This window comes from Theobroma cacao, chromosome 1 (genome assembly GCF_053813885.1).
Source record: "Theobroma cacao isolate CCN51 chromosome 1, ASM5381388v1, whole genome shotgun sequence".
Taxonomy (NCBI): Eukaryota; Viridiplantae; Streptophyta; class Magnoliopsida; order Malvales; family Malvaceae; genus Theobroma; species Theobroma cacao.
The window spans coordinates 1,188,960-1,210,618 of NC_142639.1; the positions used below are offsets into that span (position 1 = coordinate 1,188,960).

General features: G+C 37.6%; 4 protein-coding genes across 9 annotated transcripts; 2 read left to right on the top strand and 2 right to left on the bottom strand.

Moving 5' to 3' along the window:
* Window positions 1–5,079: 5,079 nt before the first annotated feature.
* On the top strand, window positions 5,080–6,750 carry DIM1B (Ribosomal RNA adenine dimethylase family protein). The gene is made up of 2 exons (XM_007046736.3): window positions 5,080–5,690; window positions 5,832–6,750. Exons 1-2 carry the CDS (start codon window positions 5,271–5,273, stop codon window positions 6,579–6,581), a joined length of 1,170 nt encoding a protein of 389 aa, XP_007046798.3. The 5' UTR covers window positions 5,080–5,270; the 3' UTR covers window positions 6,582–6,750.
* A 328-nt stretch (window positions 6,751–7,078) lies between these two features.
* Window positions 7,079–9,765, top strand: LOC18610842 (protein translocase subunit). The gene is made up of 3 exons (XM_018116820.2): window positions 7,079–7,502; window positions 7,722–7,843; window positions 9,230–9,765. Exons 1-3 carry the CDS (start codon window positions 7,235–7,237, stop codon window positions 9,392–9,394), a joined length of 555 nt encoding a protein of 184 aa, XP_017972309.2. The 5' UTR covers window positions 7,079–7,234; the 3' UTR covers window positions 9,395–9,765.
* Window positions 9,766–11,198: 1,433 nt separating this feature from the next.
* On the bottom strand, window positions 11,199–17,964 carry ROT3 (Cytochrome P450 superfamily protein). The gene is made up of 9 exons (XM_018123415.2): window positions 16,153–17,964; window positions 14,394–14,718; window positions 14,134–14,283; window positions 13,760–14,032; window positions 12,609–12,701; window positions 12,428–12,506; window positions 12,229–12,335; window positions 11,961–12,088; window positions 11,199–11,646 (listed from the first exon to the last, which is right to left on the bottom strand). The coding sequence occupies exons 1-9, from the start codon at window positions 16,383–16,385 to the stop codon at window positions 11,550–11,552; spliced, it is 1,485 nt and encodes a 494-aa protein (XP_017978904.2). The 5' UTR covers window positions 16,386–17,964; the 3' UTR covers window positions 11,199–11,549.
* Window positions 17,965–18,111: 147 nt separating this feature from the next.
* On the bottom strand, window positions 18,112–21,578 carry LOC18610844 (Methylthiotransferase). Of its 6 annotated transcripts, XR_016026987.1 has the most exons (5): window positions 21,253–21,578; window positions 20,056–21,125; window positions 18,441–18,977; window positions 18,227–18,284; window positions 18,112–18,151 (listed from the first exon to the last, which is right to left on the bottom strand). XR_016026987.1 is itself a non-coding variant. In XM_018123405.2 (4 exons), exons 1-3 carry the CDS (start codon window positions 21,519–21,521, stop codon window positions 18,466–18,468), a joined length of 1,851 nt encoding a protein of 616 aa, XP_017978894.2. In that variant the 5' UTR covers window positions 21,522–21,578; the 3' UTR covers window positions 18,112–18,151; window positions 18,441–18,465. The 6 variants fall into 6 exon arrangements, 4 of the variants coding, with proteins under 4 accessions (XP_017978894.2, XP_007046802.3, XP_088663236.1 ...); XR_016026985.1 differs by having other exon boundaries at window positions 18,227–18,977; window positions 21,253–21,577; XM_018123405.2 differs by lacking the exon at window positions 18,227–18,284.
* Window positions 21,579–21,659: the final 81 nt, after the last annotated feature.

Sequence of the window (21,659 nt, forward strand, 5' to 3'; positions counted from 1 at the left end):
AGTCACTATAACCCCCTTCAACAAATGGAATTAGACTATGGAAAAAACCATTTACAGCAAAGCAACTTGTGCTTATTTTTCTTTGCAAGGTTTCATACATATGTCATGACCACATGCATGTTTCATCAGGGTGAAACTTTCATATTCATATGATTTGGGCTCCTCAAAAGAAGTTACATCAATCAAATTCCTTCCCGGCCAAGCCATGCCACATTCACATCATCAAATTGTCTTGTACATAATTCTTAGCCCTAATCCTAAACAGGCCTACATCAATAATTGGAGAACCCCAAAAATTACTGCAATCAGAGAAAAAAAAAAAAGGGGGAAAAACCTCAGCCTAAATCCATTATTTGATTCAACTTTGTGGATAACATAACTAATGAGTACTTTGTCAGTGGCTAAATTAAAGCCCTTTGGTTAAGAAGCCTTGCAGTGAGCATTTCTTCTTTCTTTCTTTGATAAACAAAGTGAAAGGGTTTGCTCTGAAAGCTGCCCTACACACACCTAACCTTCAATTCACATAATCTGCGCATTGCATTGAGATCACAGCAACCCATTCAAAAAAGAGAAAGTGCCTAATTTACACTTGGGGGCACCCACTTTTTTTAAAGACAGACACCGGCACCAGCTTTGCATAATTTGGGTCAATCATAAGATTTCTGCTTCCTGGTGTGCCAAACCCTTTTATTTTGTACAGTGTTTGTCCATGATATGATGCTCTTTTCAGAGCAAACTACTCAGCATTCTCAAAATATATATTTTCTTTTCACTAACCTATAAATAAACACAAACCCTGTTTCGATATCATGTTGGATTTTAAGATAAACAATTCAATTAAAATCAAATAAAAATAAAAAAGAAATTTTTATTATATTTAAGTTCTGAAAATATCTCTTGTTTAAGTAACATTGTTTCGATAATTTATCTAATAAATATCATAAAGGGGCCCTTGATTATAACTTTTCCTGTCTTTAATTAATTGGTTAGGATGTCATGCTGCTAGGCCAAAGAGAGGAAAGGGCAGGAATTAAGGTGGATTTGATGTATTTTCATTTTCATAGTCAAGAAGAATATGCATTATTGTTACTACTCCTGTCAATTGAAGGAACAACCCTTTGATATAAAGCTCCATACCTACTCAAATGTACCCATCTGGCAAATGTAGCTCAAATGGGGCATTAGATAAAGTTGTTACCTACACATTTACTTTCTTGCATGGATCACCTCCTTATTAGGTTTCTTAATTACACACTTAGTGCATGTATAATTTACCCAATAATTTGGCAGCTAATTATACTTCATAAATATAAATGCAAACTCTAATTTTAAAAAATTAATTACTATTTTTTATCTGTATAATATATGATGTGATTTGGTAATATGAATATATAATAATTAATATTTAATCATATTAATTATTATATCATCTGTTATGTAATCAAATTATCCCACTTCGTCAAGGGGTAGAAAAAGGTTAATCTTTTGTAGGCACAAACTTTTAGGCAAACAAAAAAGAGTTAATTAATGATTAGTGTTAGACTTGAGGAGTTATGATTATTACAGCGACCCAAAACTAAAAACGAACCGTTAAAAGGAAAGAGGTACGTTGGAACAGTTAAAAGAGTGACGGTGGTGGAGACAGAGACACGAAACTGTGTCGTGTCAAAGCGAAAGGGCGCCAAAGATAACGAAAGCTCCACATCTTTGATGGATTTGGATCTGGATGGCATTGTTTGGCTGGCGAACGTGATGGTACACACGTGATAGAAGATCTAAAGGTTTGGTTGGTGCCTGTTTCGATGGGGTCCACTTCTTCCATCAATTCCCCTTAAGCGTCGGTGGACCTGCCGCGCGTGACTCTCCATTTTGGCCACCCCCCCCCCCCCCCCCCCCCCTTGCGGAACGGCGTCGATGGTCCGTTAGTTGGTTCCCTCCAATTCGAGAGCTCTCGTGAGGGTCGAGATCCTGGTTCCGTTAACGTCGGTGGGAAACGATTTCCGTTATGACGAGTTGACGGTTTTGCCCCCTCCCCCTTGTGATTCTCGGGGATGGCATATTCTTTACGAGGTACAAAAATTGGGATTCTCTGCGGTGAAATTATTTCAACTCGTACGAGTTTGAGTAACTTTCTTTCCTCTTTTGATTGGGGTGGAGATAATGGGGCTAGTGTCCCTTAAATTAAGGGTAAGGGGACCGAGATTGGAGAGGACCTATGCCTTATGGCGTTCGCATATATGGCCGCCACGTGCCTAGATTAGGACCTTTGTACTATACTTCTTTTACTTTGCAAAGGAAAAGGGGAAGGAAAGAGGAAGGAAACAGAGGAGAAAATCAAAATAATCAATTATTTTAAAAAAGAGAAAATGAATAATTAAATAATAAATAAATTTATTTTTTTATTGATAAGCACATGAAATCAATCCTAGTTACAATTAATTAGTGTTAAACTTAAGGAAAAAATCACATATTTCACAAGTTAATTTTTGTATATTCAGAAATATTCTCTTGCCTGCCATGTGATTAGAATGAGAAGGAAAAAAGGGGAGCTGCAAAGGGCATAAAAATGGGGTAAAATTTGTCAATGGTAATGATTAATAAGCACATGAAACCAACCCTAGTTACATTTAAAGCAAATTAATTAAGAATTCATGTGATCCCAAATTTATTTGATTGATTAGCATGGGTATGTTGCATGCCTTTGCAAACCCATTTCCTTCACACCCAAGGCTAAATTACTGATTTTAGGGTTGCCTTTTTGAGCACATCATTCACCCAACACTGACAGTCTTCTCCACACTTGAAGAGTGGGGTGGTGGCCAAGATGTTGTTGTAGCTTTATGTGTTTCTTTCTTTGGGGTCCCATCATCACTTCTCCATGGCTTCTCTTCTATTCATCAACACTTGTCTCTCTTTTCATGGTCCTTCAACTACACCATTCTCGTAAAGCAGATAGGATTCCTTTACCTTTTGTGCACTTTTTCTCGGTTCTAGCGAGCCATTGCTCATCAAATCCTTTTCTTTTTAACGGTATAAACTGTTGGGTACAATGTGCAAACTTGCGCCAGTGTCACTGAAGCAAAAGCTTTTTATTACTTTATATAATTAGTAATAGCAGAAGGCTAGAAGCTTTAGCTTTTTCATTTGGGACTTGGCGGGTTTGATTCAAAGGCATGGGCCATGTAATGTATACATAGATAGACCTGGAAATCCATAGCTAAAAGGACAGTTTAATGTGTTTTGTATGAAATAAAGAGTTCACATTCGAGTTTTTTTAGTACTACTTTCTTGTAGAAAAGAAAAAGATTTCATTCAGCTTCTTTTAAGACCAATGTTTATAGATCGGGTGAGATACTTTCCCTCTCAAAGTTCAGTCAAGTCCCTTGAATATGAAGTAAACTTAAAGGAGCTGAAACTCCATGCCATGATTCTTGGTTCTGGTCCCTACTCAGAATATATGTAGTTTTTCTTTTTGAAATTGTATCAGAATCAACTTTGTATTAAGGAAGTCATGAGTTGGATCCCTTGTGAAATCTTTTGAGTCCTCAAAGGAGGGAGATTGCGATGTCACCAAGGTAGATGGTCTCGAGATGTGTCGGGATTTATTAATAATGTATTATCTTTCAAAAGTGTAATAGAAATGAAAGATGCATTTCGAAATCAAATGGTATAAGAATAATTCTGAATATCAGACAATCAAGTTAATATTTTTATATATACACATACATACATATGCATATATATATGTATATATCTAAATTCTGTAATATTTATTGTAATTACAGAATATTTGCAACATTTAAAATTATGTGTGATCTCTTTGCTTTTACCATGTAATTCGTTGCTTACATGCTCAAGAAAAAAAAAAAAGGAACCAAACCAATGGACCACTTCATTGAAGATCCTTGTCTGGGATGTAACTGAAATCAGTAGGTTCCACTTAATCAGACAAAGAGACCCTAAAAAACTGATTTTGTTGTGTAATAAAGAAAGTATTAAGCCACCAATCCCTCCTATTAACGGCCCCAAAAGAACAAAATCATGAAGGCCTGACATATAATATTCTGTTTCTGGTTTGTATAAGCAGATAAGTATAGCAATGGCAGGAGGATAGGGGAATGAAACAATCATTGATGCAGTTTTCCATGCTTTCCGAAAAAAAAAGGATCAGAGTTTCCGTGAAGAGATGGATAAATCCTGAAACCTGAGCCAAAGAAACAATGATTGGTCTTTCTCCCAAGCTGTGTGAGGGTGTCTGATTATGACTTTCCAATTTATTTTACAACCCGGGCATGGAACCATGCAGCTGAGCGTAGCTATCAAGGCTGCGTGCCTCTGTCTTTCCTTCCTGATGTAAGCAGACAGCATGAAGCCATGAAGCGTGGCTTTTACGTGAAGCTACCATGGATTGGTACTTCCGGGTGTGCCCTGTTCAGGTCGCGAACTGCGGGCAGATAAACACGGCACGGCAAAAAGTACGAAGAAGGCCAAGCCCCATTGGAAAACAAAGTCGGGTTTTGGTCGAAAGCCCCTTGAGAATCCCATGAGATTCGGGTTTCGGAGTTTTTCAAACTGGTTTTAAGCCTTCTGGGCAGTTTCTTCATGGCCCATAATCACAGTTATGTAATATTCTCATTTTTTAAATAAAAATTGAGCTGTTAATCAGTGAAATATTCGTTATTTTTTTAAATATTTTAATCCGAATTTTATTATTTAATAAAAAATAGAACACTATAAAATATCTGATAAAAATTTTAAAGTATTATTGGAACTCATACTTGAATATTATAGATATTATTCATTAAATATCCATATCTATTAATTACTTGATTAAAATAAATTTAAAGTCAATTTATATATATATTATTAATCAAAATTAAATTAAATTAATAATTAAAAAAATTTAAAATCATTTGTAAAATAATTAATGAATTGTAATAAATATTATATTGATTATAAAAAATTTATAAATAAAAATATATATAACTAATCGAATTCACATAGAGGATAGTCTAAAATGATTATCCGAACTCTAAATAGACTGTGAGTCCGTGACAAGTAACAATTACATTATTCAACTTCTAACCGAATCCTATTATAAAGTATTATAATGTTAATGTTAATGAGGTTAGCTTATATTCTAATCTTAATTCTAGTTACGTTAGCTAATGTAAAGTAGCTTATTACAAAGTAATAATTTTCCCCCCTAACCAAGAATTAGGGGAATTCAAATTCTGGCGTTCAGTTCATTAACCATTTGCCAAAAGCAAATGCTTCTGCTCAAGCCAAAATCAACTCAACTCTGCATTTCTCGGTTAATTTTCTGGCAAAACTGTCTAAGAAATCTCAGCACAACATCCAGTCATTGTTCTGGCAAAGTTAATGATGAAGAAGATGATGACAAAGACCAGAAATTTTGCGACACAAAAGAGAATCAACAAGACCCTTTGTATTTGTATAAGAGCAAGGGGCAACATCTTCTCACCAACACACGGATTCTCGACGCTATTGTCCGAAGGTCCAACGTAAGACCTACCGACACCGTCTTAGAAATCGGACCCGGCACCGGAAATCTCACTGTCAAGCTCCTTGAAGCTGCTAAAAGGGTCGTGGCCATCGAAATTGATAAAAGAATGGTGGATATTCTCAACAAACGTGTTGCTGAGAAAGGGTTGCAAGATAGGCTCCATGTACGGTTTCAACAAATGAAAATTTATATGTTCGATGAAATGTCTGAGAGAATGTTCCAAGCTTTGTTGGGTGTTTCATAGTTCTATATAAAAGTAAAATTGTGCATGTTATTATCTTAAAAATCTAATTTTTGTTTGCAGGTTATATGTCAAGATGCAATGAAGGCGGAGTTTCCTCAATTTGATCTCGTCGTAGCTAACATTCCATACGGGATCTCGTCTCCTCTTGTGGCTAAATTGGTTTATGGAAGGAACCCTTTTAGGAGTGCAACGTTGCTTCTCCAGAAGGAGTTTGCTCGTCGGCTGTTGGCCAAACCTGGGGACTCGGAGTTTAACAGATTGGCTGTGAATGTGAAGTTGGTGGCTGATGTAGAATTTGTTATGGATGTGAGCAAGAGGGAGTTTCTTCCTTGCCCAAAAGTTGATTCCTCTGTTGTAATGATCCGACCAAAAGCTCAAGTCCCGGATGTCAATCTTGATGAGTGGTGGGCTTTCACGAGGACTTGTTTCAGCAAGAAGAATAAGACACTAGGTGCTACGTTTAAGCAGAAGAAGAAGGTGATAGAGCTGTTGAAACTGGCCAAAACAGCCCTGGTGTGCAAGGATTATGAATCGGACGATGACTATGGTGGTGACAATGAAGAAGAAAGGACTGATGAAGAGGATGGCTTTGCATCTTCTGCTTCTGATTTGGAAATGACTTTGTTCAAAGAGAAAATTGTTGGGATTTTGAGAACAGGTGGGTTTGAAGATAAGAGGCCTTCAAAGCTGTCTAATGAGGAATTGTTACATCTACTCTTCTTGTTCAATCAAGCTGGAATACATTTCCATGACCATGTGCTTCCAAAAGGTTCAGATAATGTTGAATTTGCTGCTGCTTATAGTTCATAGCAGCTCCATCCTTCTTAAGTATTTTTCTTTGTGTGACTGTCGTTTTCATCCTTCTAGTTCTCCTAGAAGAAAAGATTAACATCCCAACCTAAGATCATTACCAATTCCTTATATAACCTAACTATTTAATGCGAATTTGAGGCAATTCAAACCCAATCTTTTAAATGTATATATGTTTGCTATCGAATCAAACATTCAACCATAGCCAAAACTCCAGTGAATCACTCTGACATGATCTCCTTGCTTTTCTAGTAAGGCACAAATCTTCTTTTCTTCAAATAAAGAATTAAATTATATTATATACCGAAACAAGCTTACTTTTTTAATAAGATTCAAATCATTTTTTTCCAAATCAAAAATTAAATTATATATACAGAAAAAATGGGCTGGGTCAAGTGGTTTTTTTTTGTTGGAATGTCCTAAGAACCTCTTTAATTTGGGAATGGAATTGGCCCAATTGCCCTAATAGTTTGGGCTTAAGGGCCGATTTTTGCCATTCGCTTCTTCGTCTCCAACCCTTTCTTTTTCACTCTGGTTTGAGGTTTCCACTCTGCTCAAACAAGAACAAGGTAAAAGCCAGAAACCAAAAACAAAGCTTTCATTTTGACACTCACTTTGGACCTGAAAAATTAACCGTTTCATGCTTTAAAATAATGGGATTCGGAGCTCTAAGAACTATCATTCGACCGCTATCTCGGACCATCCTATCCCGGGCCCCCCCTGCTTCTGTAACTACTTCGAGTCTCTCCTCTTCTTTATGCCCAAAACCCGGTTTCAGCTCCTTTTTGGGCGGGTCGTTTTACCGGCAATCTCCATGGATCCCGATATCCAATCAGTTGCATAGCTTAACCGACACTCGTTTGCCAAAGAGAAGGCCCCAAGACAAACCGCGTCGGAAAAGAGCCAGCTTGAAACCCCCAGGTACTTCCTTTCGAAACCTCGCTTAAACCCTTTTTCCAATTTTAATTAATTTAAAGTTTTGAGGCTTTTTATTTCATTTTTTGCTCGGGTTTATGTGGAATTAGGGTTTTAGAAGGCCTTTAGAGAGGAGCTCATATATGCTCATTTTGTTAAAGAGCAAAATTGTTACTGAAAAATGAGGAAAAATAGGGGAAAATGCTGATGGATTTAAGGATGCAGGGCCGTATGCATGGGTAAAGTATACACCAGGGGAGCCAATTCTTCCTAATAACCCGAATGAAGGGAGTGTCAAAAGAAGGAACGAGAAAAAGAGAATGAGGCTGCGTCGTGCATTTAAATTGGTTCGTTTTCGATAAACCACATTGAAAACGTTTGATCGATTTCAGCTTTGTATAGCAATTATCTAGTTTGTAATATGTTTAGTTTTATCAAGCTATGTTAAAGATGAGGAAGGTAGTGCCTTAGGTTTTAGTTATATGCATTATCAACCATTTTGCCTTTACTTAAAATGCATCCAAATCTCAAATAGAATATTCATTCCGGTAGAATGAAGCTGATTTAAAATGAATTGTTGAATGTTGAAGTTACAATTTACATTACTGGTTACCTTGTTGAATGCATTTAGAAGAATTCCTGAAGGTATATATCTGAGCAATGTTTTCAGTAAGTTATCTTTTAATTAGCCAAAAGGGACATTGGAATGTGAAATGAGGGTAGATTCATGTTTCCCTAATAGAGTGTGTCATATTGTCAGAGCTCATGTAGGGACGGGTCTTCCAAATACGTGCTATAATTTCAACCATAGACTGAGGTAAACAATCCAGCTTATCCTGAATTATGTGTATGGATGAACCAATTTATCCTTGAACTGTAGTCACCATCTTGTTCTTTTCTTGTCTTCAATTTATTTAAACACCAGCATTCGGTTGTGGCTACTTTATTGAAGTCTGTCTTCAATTGGCATTTCATATTATGCCTCTAACATTGGTTCCTGCGAGGCCGGGTGAATGTGGCTTCAGAATTCATAAAATGTGTAATATGATACCCTTTTAGCACAGAATTGTTCTGATTATATGAGGAAGCCATATTTGGATTGCAGAAGTTCATCTCTAGCTGCATCATTTGTAGCTTTAGAAATATCAATTTAGCTAAAACAATAATTCTGTTGTTAAGAATGTACTCTTGTATCAAAAGAAAATAAAAGGAGAACTAATATCAATTGTTGGTTATTATTGACTTTCCCTTTTCACTTCTGAAACCATGTCTGTCTAATTGCTCCATCGGCACTTTTGTAATATCTTTAACATCTTCTCAGAATTGGACTCATAACTGGTTACCACTCTAGCAGTGTGTGCTGCCCTCACTAGCACTGCACTTGTGGTCTTCAGTTTTTGTCTTTTTATTATTACGACAAGCGTTTAGACTGAGGTTTTAAGTGAAATATCTACAAGCTTGTGCTTGCATGCATTGTTTATAGTACACTTTTAGCAAGCTTCTTCTCTTATTTTTCAGATTTTCTTAAAGTTCTGACATATGCGGGCAGTTAGATAAGCCATATAATTGCTTTGTGTTTACTTATGTTTGGATGTATTAATGAATTATCTCTGTAGTAAACTTTCTCTTCCTCTCATCCTTTCTGGTTGTCTTTGGAGTAGACTGTCTACTTTTTAATATCTGCATACTTGGTTCTGGGGAAAATGCTTATGTCTTATTGTGGAGTTCTGCAGGCAGAGGCAAAGAAGAGGAAAGCTCAGTTGCAGGAGGCTAATAGGAAGAAGAAGATTAAGCGAGTAGAGCGTAAGATGGCTGCAGTGGCAAGGGAAAGAGCATGGGCCGAAAGGCTGGTTGAACTGCAGCGGCTTGAGGAAGAAAAGAAAAAGGCCGTGGCTTGAAATATCACTTGGTCGTAGACTTCTTCTTCCAATGGTATGCTGCTTTTGAGACATCAAACCATGTTTCTATAAGCTTTATTTGCATTTCCTTCCTAATGTTTAGTTACGCCATTCAGTGCCCAAGTTAATGGCCTTTAGACATCTGATGTTGGTTTTCTAGTTCTGCACTTTCTCATTTGTAGACTGGAAATTTGTATTTTATGAGCAGGATTAGGAAACAGGAAAGGTGTTGCAAAGTTACATTTGGCTTTCCCAACCATGGGCCTGATTCTTGTCCCCTTTTTGCATATCTTTTTAACCGAGCCCTTCTTTGAGGACTTATTATTGAACTGGTGAAATGAGATTTGGAATAAGTTAGTTGGATTTCAAAATTTATTTTATGATGTGATGTTTGATTGCCAAGTAACCTAACAAAATGTCATGGAAAAGGGAGAAACATTCATTTAAAATAATTCTTCATTTCATCATGTTTGAGGATACTGGAGAGTTTTTTGGCCATTTAAGTGGTTTACTATAAGGGAATGGGATCTTAGACCATCTGAGGTTTTTTTTCTTACGGTTTTATTTTTGGTTTAAATTAACAGAAGATGCCAGGGCCACTACATTCTTTCATGGTGATTATATGACAATTGGGTGGTTAAGGGTTAAACCCCCAACCCTTTTGCCATTCCTATTTATGATATATGCTAGGCTGAATAGAGAAACTAAAGTGGTTATTTATCTCATCAAATAGGCATTGCTAATTCGGTTTGACTACCTGCAAGCAGGGTTTTAGTTTGTTCAATGACTGCATAATTTAGTAGCTTCTGCTTGATTACCATGAGCTCTTACCCGTTGGAAAACTTTGAACTTTCATGTTAGTTCTTAGCAAGAAGTTCTTATAACATATGCTGCACATTTCCAGGTTGAGATAAACTACAGACAAGAAATATCAGCAACGATTATGAGCTATGTTCCCATTTTCTGTGCTCCAAGCATCTTTAAAATTTCTTCATGTGTAAAACGAGGTTAGAACAACTCTTACAGGCTACAAAGTAGAAACACACCCACGAAGCAGAAAGGACTAAAGCAGTATTTGAAAAGATGGCACAAATGAATGCATGTGAAAGTTTCCTTTTTTATTTTTAGGATGTCAAATAGTTGGAGCCAGAAAGCTCCTATATCTTGTGGTCGGATCCACTTACACTATGTTTGGTAAGAGGGAAGGAGAAAGAAAGGGGATGGAAAAGAAACTAGTGTTTTTCTCGTTCCTCTTTTTTTTTTCATCTTCCTATCAAACTGTTAAAGGTTCGAAGCTGCTTTCTAAGAATTGAATTGCCTGCCTGCCTGGGAGTCATGTAGCTTTCCTTCAAGTGACTGATCTGGTGTTGTCAATATCAGTAGGTGTTTTATGCGAGACAGCAACTACTCAAAATTTTGGATCAGTTAGCTGAATGTTCATCAATCAAGTCCTGTTTTTCTCATCTGTTTTTGTTTTTTTACCAAACAAAAAGGAAAGATATTTGCACTACAACCAACCAATTTTCCATGGCCAGAAATGCAATCTAACCTCAGCTTTGCTCTTCTGTTGCTGTTAATCTAGAAGGCAATACCCTGTGTAAGATGATTTTGATATCTTTGGTGGTATTCTCCCTCCACTTTGGCCTGGAAGATGATTTAAGGGAGGCAGTGAAACAAGGAATTTTGTACTACCATAAATGTTATTATCAACTGTATCTTAGCATTTGACTCATTGATTGGTATATTATTTTCTATTTAAAAAGTAAAATTCAAATCCCTTTTCTTCTAAATATATAAAAAAAAATTGTTATTATCAACTCAAACAAAAAAAAGGAAAAATTAATCCATTTGAAGCTCAGACATGAAGAGTTAGATTATGTCATCCCCACTTGCATTCAATTTTGAATGACCAAAAAAGGGCCCAAGGTCCTCGACTGCTATAAAAAAAGATGGTGACATGAGAACTAACACCATGATACACAGTCCCATCGGTTTGTTAAAGATCATTGCAGCTGTACAAATTCCATTTCCAATGGCTCCCTTTTGGTGGGGATAAAGCTTCCAAGTATCTGTCTGGTTATATCTATCCAATGAGACTAGAAAATATTTTCTTTTTTAGATATTTTTTGAAAAGATCTTTCCTGGATGGGCCAAACTACTGGTAGTTGCATAAGGGGGTGACTGTGATTGGCAGCTTCCTCTTCATCTTAACAGTTGGAAAGTAGATGATTTCATCCTCCTGAGTAACCCATCTGCATGTGATAAGAGAAAACAGAGTTGTTTTGAGTTTTGACAGACTGTAAGAGATGGCAAATCTGGATAGAATTGGTGGGCTTCTGATGACACCTACTACCAGGGCATGGTAGCTAAATATCAATTCTTTAGCTTCTTCTTAGTTTATGTCATTAAATAAAAGCAACTCTCAATCATGTGGGATTTTAATGGCCTGTTGGATGTACATTTCCAAGGCCCTTTAACCATGGAGGTATCCCATGCTTCACGGGATCGAGTTATAGCAGCAGCAGAAGAAATGTATGATTAAGGAAGAACAAGATTGATTAATTACCTGTAACTGGTGACAAGATGGTGAAGGAAGATTGAAAGCTCTAGCCTTGACAGTTCTAAACCAGGGCAGAGCCTCTGCCCACCTCCAAAGGGTGTAAAGCTATTGTTGTTAACAGCAGCTCCAAGTTTCTGCAAACAAACAAAATTATCATCAATGGAGATAAAACCTAAAGCATTTTGGAGTTAAATTGCTTATACAGATGAACTAAAATTCAAGTGACACTTATCTTGTAAAGTGGTGGAATTGTTCACAATTATTTAAAGCTTACCTCCCATCTCCATGGATCAAAACGATATGGGTTTTCATAATTTTCCTCATCCATATGAACAGAAATGAAAGATGCCAGGACACACCATCCCTGTGGTATCAAATAACCTGCAAACAACCATAAAAAAGTTTGGTCCAATGAAAAGTGCTTTTCCTGATTTCTGCAGAGTCAATCTTAAAGAAATTCTACATGAAACTACCTTTAATGTCTATATCCTTGAGTGCTTTCCTCCAAACTCCATTGATGATATTTGCCAGTCTAAGAGTTTCACTTATCACCTAGCAAGAGCAAAAAGAAAAGGAAAGCTTCATGTAATATGCAACTTTTTTTTATGTGAAAAGGAAACTTTTACATCATCTCCTTTGAAATTTGAGACTCACATTTTGAGTGAAAGGCAAAGACAAGTAGTCAGTCCAACTATAGTCTTCAGCAGAATTCATCATCTTCTGCTTCTTCAGTTCCATGTTCTCCTCCTGCACAAATCAACATCATCAATTACGCAAAAGTGTCATGACAAACTTGCTTTTCAAAGTAAGAAGCCAACAACTTTTCCATTGGATCACTTTTCCTTTATTGTTTCTTCAACAAGGAAAAAGAAAATAAAAAGGGGTAACAGACTTCAGACCTGTCACGTATCTTTACAACAATTTCAAAGACTTTCATTTCGTAATTATGGTAAGAACCTTCTTTACAAAATTACAGGCTCCCCCCCTTCAATTCTAACCTTGAAAATAATTGCCCCATGAATTTCTTCTTCATGTACCTTTTCCACGGAGATCTTAACATGAAACCGAGGGACAGTTTTGGTAGTTTTGGTGACTGTGACTACACCAACACGGTTCAATTCCCAGTTCAATGTTCAATCTGTTTTGAACTTGTGAGATAAATTTTGGGTTGCCAAATATCTGACCAGCCCATACAGAAACTTGCCAATTCTTGAAAATTTTCTACATTGTTGCTACAGATTCGTGGTTAAGATCAACCGTTTTTAGCTTCAGTAAGGAAACCATGCCCAGGATTCCTCTTAAACAATATGGTTCATTGCATTACTCAAAGTTCAGTTTCTTTGACAGAGGAGTACAATTGGAATATGATCCTAAGTACAAATAGTAAAGTCAAAAGAAAGGGTTTTTCCTTTTTCTTTGTTCCATTGGAAAGAAAACTGACTAGGAGTTAGGTAGAGCTGTGATAATCAAAGCACAGGCAAGGGATGAAGAGTTAAGAGAAAAGTGACAGTACTCTTAACTCTTTACAGTATGGTCTATTTTTCGACACAATCTGGGGCCCTCCACACGTACAATCTGTCTTGCACGTGCGTGTACTCGTGTGTCTAAGGAAACTAGCTAGGAAAGAGGCTTCTCCATTCCCAAGGAAAAAATTAAAAGAAAAAGGAAAGAGAAAGTCAAACAGTTGGCGTTAGGACCAACTTTTGCAGATGGAATCAAAATGATCCTAGCCGTGGGATGAAAAAGGTTAGAGCTTTTTTATGTTTTTTAATCTGTTTTTATTTATTTATATTCATGTTACGTACCATCAACTGGTGGAGTGCCACAGGGCAGTCACTGAGGAATTTGACAGCTAGGGTCATTGCCATGGGAACCGTCTCTTCTCCAGGGATCATCATCTCTATTATGTTTCCGCTGACGAAATCCAACGGTAGAGATTGCTTGTCGTTTGCTTCTTCCCTGTCACGTAGCAGCACGTCCACCGCATCATTGGCCATACCTCTTTCGTCTGTTTTCTCCATAGCCAATTTTCTCTCCTCCACAATCTTTTTCACCATTTTCAGTAACCTTTCTTTGGCCTACAATGAACCAAAAAAAAAAAGAATCCCTTGTAGATACCCTACAGAAACGGTAAACTGAAGAGAAAGATAAATCCAAGTGTTTTCTTTTATTTATTCACCTTCAAAGATTTATATAGTCTTGTTCCTGGAAATTTGATGGGTAAGCAGATTAAGCCTTTGATGAATTCTTCAAATTCTCTCTTCAGAAAGTTCAAGTCTTCTCCAGGACCAACACTCATCAAAACTTTTACCAAGACATTGAATGTAATCTGAGATGTCCATGAAGCAGAAAAATCAAGCTTCGTCAGAGTCAAAATATCAGTATCATTATTTGGAATCAATATTTGTTTAAGTAGTACTGTACTATTTTGAAATTGACCTTTTTGGTTTCTTCTTGAACATGTATCGGCTGCATGTCTTGCCATGAGCCCAAAGTTAGTTTGACAGAGTTTTCAATGTATCTAGTGACACGGCTCTTGAGTTGTGGGGATCTCAAGAAACCTCCGAGGAGTGCATGAACTCTCTTCTGAAGATTCCCATTCATCTGAAGGATGGAATGTTCTCCAAGCAACTCCCGGATCGATTTGGGGTAAGCAGGGATAAAAACATTGCCATGGTTCTGTAAAACCACCTTGTTCACGTCGGGATCGGTGGAAACAATGATGGGTGTTCCCAAGATGTGAGTTTTGAACACCGTCCCATGCCTGGAACAGAGAGAAGAGAAACTAAGCAAAAGGCCAAAGCTTTTGCTTTATTGCAGGGCAGGACTTCTTTTATTGCTTTTTGTTTTGTTAGCTTCATTGATTGAAGTCCACAGAGGGGGACGCTATGGAGTTCAAAAATGGAAAAGAAATGGTGGTTTCGTTGGAAAGAAAAAAAAAATGCTGAAAACAATGGAGAATTTGGGTGCTGTTGGTTACTTCCTGCAACAAGCAATAGGCTGGAGCTCCAAAACCCAATGTGCTTTTGTCCTAGTAAGTCTTTCACTTGCAAACTTTTTTAGTTAATGTCACCTTCTATTTTTGAAGCTGGGAAGGCCATTGGAGTAGTTATCTGTCATAGCTCATTAATGAAAAAGAATTTCTTTTTGGTACATATCATTCAATGTAATCAATTTTTAGGCACACATTTGTTCCCTTTTATTTAATGTGGTAATTAATTTTTACAAAGAATTTGTCTGAATTATATAAGGGGAATTTGGGGCCTAGTCATTGAGGCAATGTCCCCATTGACTAATCAAATAATGTGAAATGAAATGAAGAGTTCAAATTAATTCCATTACTAATTTTTTTTGGATGAAATGACAAGTTACATACCAGTATTAGTGTATATATAATATATTGATATTACAATATTTAATTGCAAACCAAGAAAATATTAGTCATTCCATCCACTCTCAAAAATGGAAAAAAAGAAAAGAAAAGAAAAAGAGAATTAGTGATGTAACTGAATGGCATCCTTTAGAAAGGGGGAAGGGTAGATTTTTCTTCCTTTGGGTTATATAAATATAGAAAACTTTTACCACTACATGCTAATTGCTATAAACTCCTTATGCCAACAAAAAGAAAAGAAAAGAAAATAAAATAAATAATAATAAAAAACTTTAAATTTATTGTTACCCCACAAGGTTATGTTTTAGCCTGCATGTTACATGATTTGATAGATGAAGAGTCCTCTAGTACTATAAGAAATTCTTTTGTAGTACTAATAATAATCAGAATAATTTGTAATGCCATGCATGCCCTTTTATAATTATAAAAATTTGGGAACAATTAGAACTTTATAGGCTGTATAAGCAATATTTTTACATAAAATAATAAGAAAGATGATAAATTTATATTTAAACCAAAAATAACAAAAATATAATAATTCTGATATGATGATGATGGAGCAATGATTTGTGAATCTAGGGTTTCCATCATCCAAAGAGAAAAAGCAAGCCTGGTAAACTAATAAGACTAATATTAAAAATTTAAACTTAAAAGAATATATATATATATATACATATACATGAATATACAAATGGAGCCATGGAGAAAGGAGGGAGGGCAAAAGAACAAGGAGCAAGAAGAAGACAATCCCAAAAGCAAGAAAACATATACAGTGGGGTTAGAAATTAAGGAAAAGGAAAAGCTCACAGGGATTTGCGTTTGTCCATGAAACTGACAGGCCGGGAGGTGTAACCACAAGCAATGAAGTCGAGAGTTTCTCCTATGAAAGGCCAACCCAAGCTCCCTTTAGGAACCCCACTTTTCTTTGCTACTACCTCTCCTCCTACGCCTACTCTCTTCATCTTCTTCTTGTGCCAAAACCAATATCCTACCAAGACAGCACCCATCAACACGCTAAACAATCCTATTCCCCGGTCCATCTTTCACCAAAATAACCAAATGATAAACCCTAGACTATTTCTAGCAATAAGCTGCAAAGGTTTTTGCCCTTATGAGAGACCTTGGGAAAGTTCAGAGTGTTCCAAAATACACATGGGGTTATTAACCTGATCACTTCATGCAGCTCTAGCTTTTTTGAGAAAAGGAGAAAGAGAGAGGAGAAGGGAGAGGGAGAGGGAGAGAGACAGAGATACTACTTGGCAAGTGAAAAATAATAAGGAAAAAGCTCTTTGTCCTTGGTAAGGGAAATGAATGAGAGGGTCATGGCTATCTTGAGCGAGAGATTCGGAAGATCTAGAGGTTGCACCTATCATTAAATGAGTTGGCCATTTTGGGTGCACCCAATGCTCCACGCTTGTTCATTTTGTCTTCTCTTCATTTTAGATAGAGATGTACCCATCCCTGCGCATAATAGAGGAAAAAAGAGTGGGGTAGGGCTTAAAGGCTTCTTGTTGTTCTTCTTCTTCTGCTAAAAGAATTAATCTTCTTGCTCTTAGCTGTTTTCGATTCTTTCAACAATACTAAGACACATTTCATCTTAACAAATAGTATCAAACCTGGATGGAAAGTGATCCTGTTTAAATTCATACAAATCTCAGCATGGAAAAGAATCCGAGCTTGGTTGACACTTGTAACCAACGTGTTAAAAAAGGAAGAGAAGTTAATGAGAGGTGTGAACAGTAGGTAGTATTACCTTTTTCGACTTCTCCCGACCTTTAAGAAGGCACGGAGAGAAGCCCACTGGGCCTAACGTGAGGGCGCCGGAATTGTCAGCCTCTTTTTTCTTTAATGCGAACAGTAAACTAAATCATCGTCTTGTCTTTCATCATCCTCCAGTACTCTCACAGCCACCACCACCACTACCCAGCCGCCCACTGCCTCTCTCTCCCTTTCCTTTTCTCTCTCTTTCATGCATTTTTATAGTTTTTCTGAGAATATGTGCAACACACACCCATCTTTTGAGGTAACTGTTTATGAGTTATGACCCAACAGAGAAATCCAAGTGTTTTTTGTCTTGGCTTTATGTCAAATGGGATTGCCTACTGCCATTTGCCATGGTTGAAATTTTGAAGGCAACAAAAGAAAGTGGTCCGTCCTCTTGCATGCCAGCCATGTGGGGTTTGTGCGATGGGGGCTGGCTGGTGAGAGGGGAGAACATGCGTGCGTGCTTTGACCTCTTTTTTTTTAACTCATGATGAGTGAAATCATATGATTCTCTCAATCATGTTATATAATTTTATCCATGATGACCCCCCAGCCGTTTCAAAAATCTAGTGGAATCCCTTGCCGCATATTTGGAAATGATTTCCCTGTGCTCTTAATTCCTGTTCAGTCTGTGGAACAATCATGGGCGGTAAAACTTTGAGGTTTCAATCTTGAATTGAAGCCATCATGCAAGTGAGATAGAAATGGAATTATTCTTTCCTTCCCATTCTATGTATCAGAAGGAAAAGATGAGAGAGACAGAGAGAGAGGACAACTTAGCATGTCAACATCATTTTCTGATCATTTTGCTCTGCCAGACGAGGTAGAGAAATGTCATGGTCGTTCAGGCTAGAGTAACAGCTACCATAATTAAGATGCGGGGCAGCAGTAGGGCCTAAGAATCAATTTTCTGCTTTCTACAATGCATCAGCCAGCAATATGTAGAGTGAGAACAAAAGGAAATGAAGAAAAATCCGCAGCCACAATTGCTTCTATCCTCTCTTTATGGCAATTGGTATCGACATGTATTCTCTACCACATTCTGAAAAAAATTACAGAAAAGCACCTCTTAGCCATGTTGAAGCAGCAGCTTCAAATAGAAAATTTCAGACTTCACTCTGTATTCTTAGGCTCTCGTGCTCTCGTGCCCATACCCTTTCCTTGGCAGGACCAACCTAGCACAGAATTTACATCAAATCTCCTAGGAACAAATGTCAATTCTACAGCAAGAAGCTATTCTAGCATTATGAAACAAGAATGAAAGTGCTTGTAATTTCATTGCAAATAAAGGGAACTAGTAATTAAAAAGAAAAAAGGCCTAACGCACGCACATCAGTAAAAGGGCAGCTCTGGTTTTCAACTTCTGCTACCACAGGCAACTGCTGCTTCCTCCACGTTGTTGTAAAATGTGCTTAATTTAGTTATGGCAAGTGCCGCTCCAAAAAGTGATGCTCTTGTAGTCTTTGTTATAAGAACTTCTACATAATCACCAACAACAGGATTCCTTTTGTTATCCACTTGATCATCTCGATCTTGCAAAGGAAGATTGATAAATGAAACTCTATGGCCTCTATCACTTTTGCCAATAAACTCTGTATCTGGAGCTCTCTTGTTTGGGCCTTCAACCAGCACAAGTTGGATGGTTCCCAACTGAGCATCATAGTGTTGACCAGTACTTTCACGGAAAGCCTCGATAAGTTCTGTAAGCCTCCTTTGCTTGACTTTTTCAGGAACGTCATCAACATAGTTTCGGTGGGCATGAGTTTTTTCCCTCATGCTGTATGCAAACATGTATGCCATATCATAACCAACGGCCTTTATTAGGCTTAACGTGTCTGTATGCTCCTCCTCTGTTTCACCACAGAAACCTGCACAAGATATCCAGATGATGAGAGGGCAACACCAGAAACTGCAGGTTAACTTTCTTATACAGGGGAGATGAGTTATTGGTAGCAACTCTAGCAGCAGTGCATCTGTGGATCATCTAACACCAACAGCTGCAGTAGATTCACTAGGCATAATTTTGCAAAAGATATGGACAAACAAGAGAACAGAAAATTTTGCTAGTTTTTGGTGATAGGTTGGGAGAGTTATTTATTACCCACTATTCACCAGTGGTGCACATGTGCCTATTGTGCTCTCTACCAACCGTGGAATCTGAGGCTCTTTTTCAGAAGATTAAGCTTAGATAGATTTTTAACTCCTACTTTAAAAAGCATGCTTCTAAAAGAAGCACAAGCCTGGCTCACGCTCTAACAAAGGTGTGAGTCTAATTTTATGTTCTAAAAATGAGAGTCCTTTCACTTGATTAATAAACAGAACAGAATAGACACCTCAAGTGTAACAGTTAGTGGAAATGGCATTTCCCCAAAAACAAAAACAGCAATTTGTACTACAGTTTGCATGTTAATCAATAGAAGAATACTCGAAACAAGGAAGATGAAGCTATGGTACTTTGCAAAATAGATAAAAGAAACCAATAAGCTCTCTGTAAAGACATGCGATCCACCATATTAGGCAGGACAAATGCAGAAAAAGCAAAATGATCAGGGCTCGATTCTCTAAAAGAGAAGTCTTTGATCCTTACTAAGAGCATAGCCCAATCACCATCACACCCTAATCGAAACAGCAATAAGCTTGTTCAAAAGGCCCAACTTCACATCTCCTAGTTGACAATGTAAGTGAACATCTGGTTCATTGCAATCCCTTAAGGTAAAAAGGAAGGAAATTGATGTGACTTTAGGCATTAAGTAATATTCCAGGCAACATCAAAAAATTATTATAGAAACCCTATGGCAGATTAAGAGATTATTTTTTGGGTGGAGTGGTAATATTTCGCATAGATAACTGATGTCATTCCTTCATACTAAAGGGCAACTGTCTAAGTTTTCACATCTAAGTATATAACCAAAATAGTAAAACCACAATAACCTTATAAAACCTTACCACATATGAAATCACTGCTTATTCCCACGTCTGGAATGATCCTGCGTATCTTCTGAACAAGGTCTAAGTAAGCCTCTCTACTATATCCTCGACGCATTCTTTCAAGCACTGTGGTACTCCCTGTTTGTGCAGGCAAATGTATAGACTTGCAGATATTACGGTGGTCTCGCATCAGATACAGCAACTCATCCGGAAAATCTTTAGGATGTGGGGATGTATATCTGAACCTCATTTCGGGAAACTCAGTAGAAAGTCGATCTAGGAGATCAGCAAAACGCAAACCCATATTTTTCACCTTACACATGCTTTTAAAGCCTTCACTCAATGCCCAATTACTTCCTGGTTCAACTTCTTTTTCAATTCCAGAATCATCGTTATAACTATTCACATTCTGTCCGAGAAGAGTCACCTCCTTTACACCTTCTTTCCAAAGCTCCCCAACCTCCTTCACTATAGACTCCACAGGACGAGACCTCTCTCTACCTCTAGTAAATGGAACGATACAAAATGAGCACATATTGTTACACCCCCTCATCACAGAAACAAAAGCTGTAACCGAATTTTTCGAAATCCTGACAGGACTGATATCTGCATACGTCTCTTCAAGCGAAAGAAGAGTGTTAATCCCTTTCTGACCATAATCAACCTCTTCCAACAGCCTTGGCAAATCTCTATAAGCATCTGGCCCGCAAACAACATCAACCATCTTATCCGAATCCAGGATCTTATCCTTTAACCTTTCAGCCATACATCCCAACACCACCACTTTCGGAGGGTGCAAGGACTGCGACCTTCCTATAGCTACATTGCTCTTCCAATGCCTCTTTAAAAACCAAAAATAATTAAGCCTTTGCCATACTTTTTGTTCCGCGTTGTCCCTTATCGCGCAAGTGTTAATGAATATAATCTCTGCACTCTCAGGAACTTCCACAGTTTCACTATACCCAGCATTCTTCATAATTGATAGCACAATTTCCATATCGTTTATATTCATTTGACACCCATATGTCTCATGATAAATTCTACCTTTTGAAGCAATTTCCGAAGCTGGTGCATCACTAGACAAAATTCTAACACCAAAAAAAATTGTTTTTTGAGGTATAAAATTCATCACTTTTCTTTACTATGCACTTTAATTATTAAGACACGGAAAAATTGATATCAAAAAGGGAGAGAAAAATAAAGTAATTGACTTACTCGGGATGTGGTTGAGAGGCCGTGAGGGAAGCTTGAGCGACGAAGTGATGGAGAGTGGGGACGCCATCGCCGTTGAGGAGGCGGAGAGATTGAGAGAAGCTTCTGGAAACATCGAGAGCGAAACTTTTCCCGATTGCTCTTCGCGGGAAAAGGCGACGAGAATTGGAACTAGAAGCGGAAGGCTTCGAAGAGAAGAATCTTAGAGTGTTAAAGCAGCATCGCTGGTGGACTCTGACGCAGCTGCCGGGTTGGCCAAAAATGGAGGCCATCAAACCAACTTCTCAGTGTGTGCTCTGTGTTTGCTTTCCCGACGCAGAAGTATTGAATAGGGGGATAGAGGAAGGGGAAGTCTCAAAACGGCAGCGTCTTAGTCTCAGCAAAACGGAGAGGGGGTATTATGGTCATTT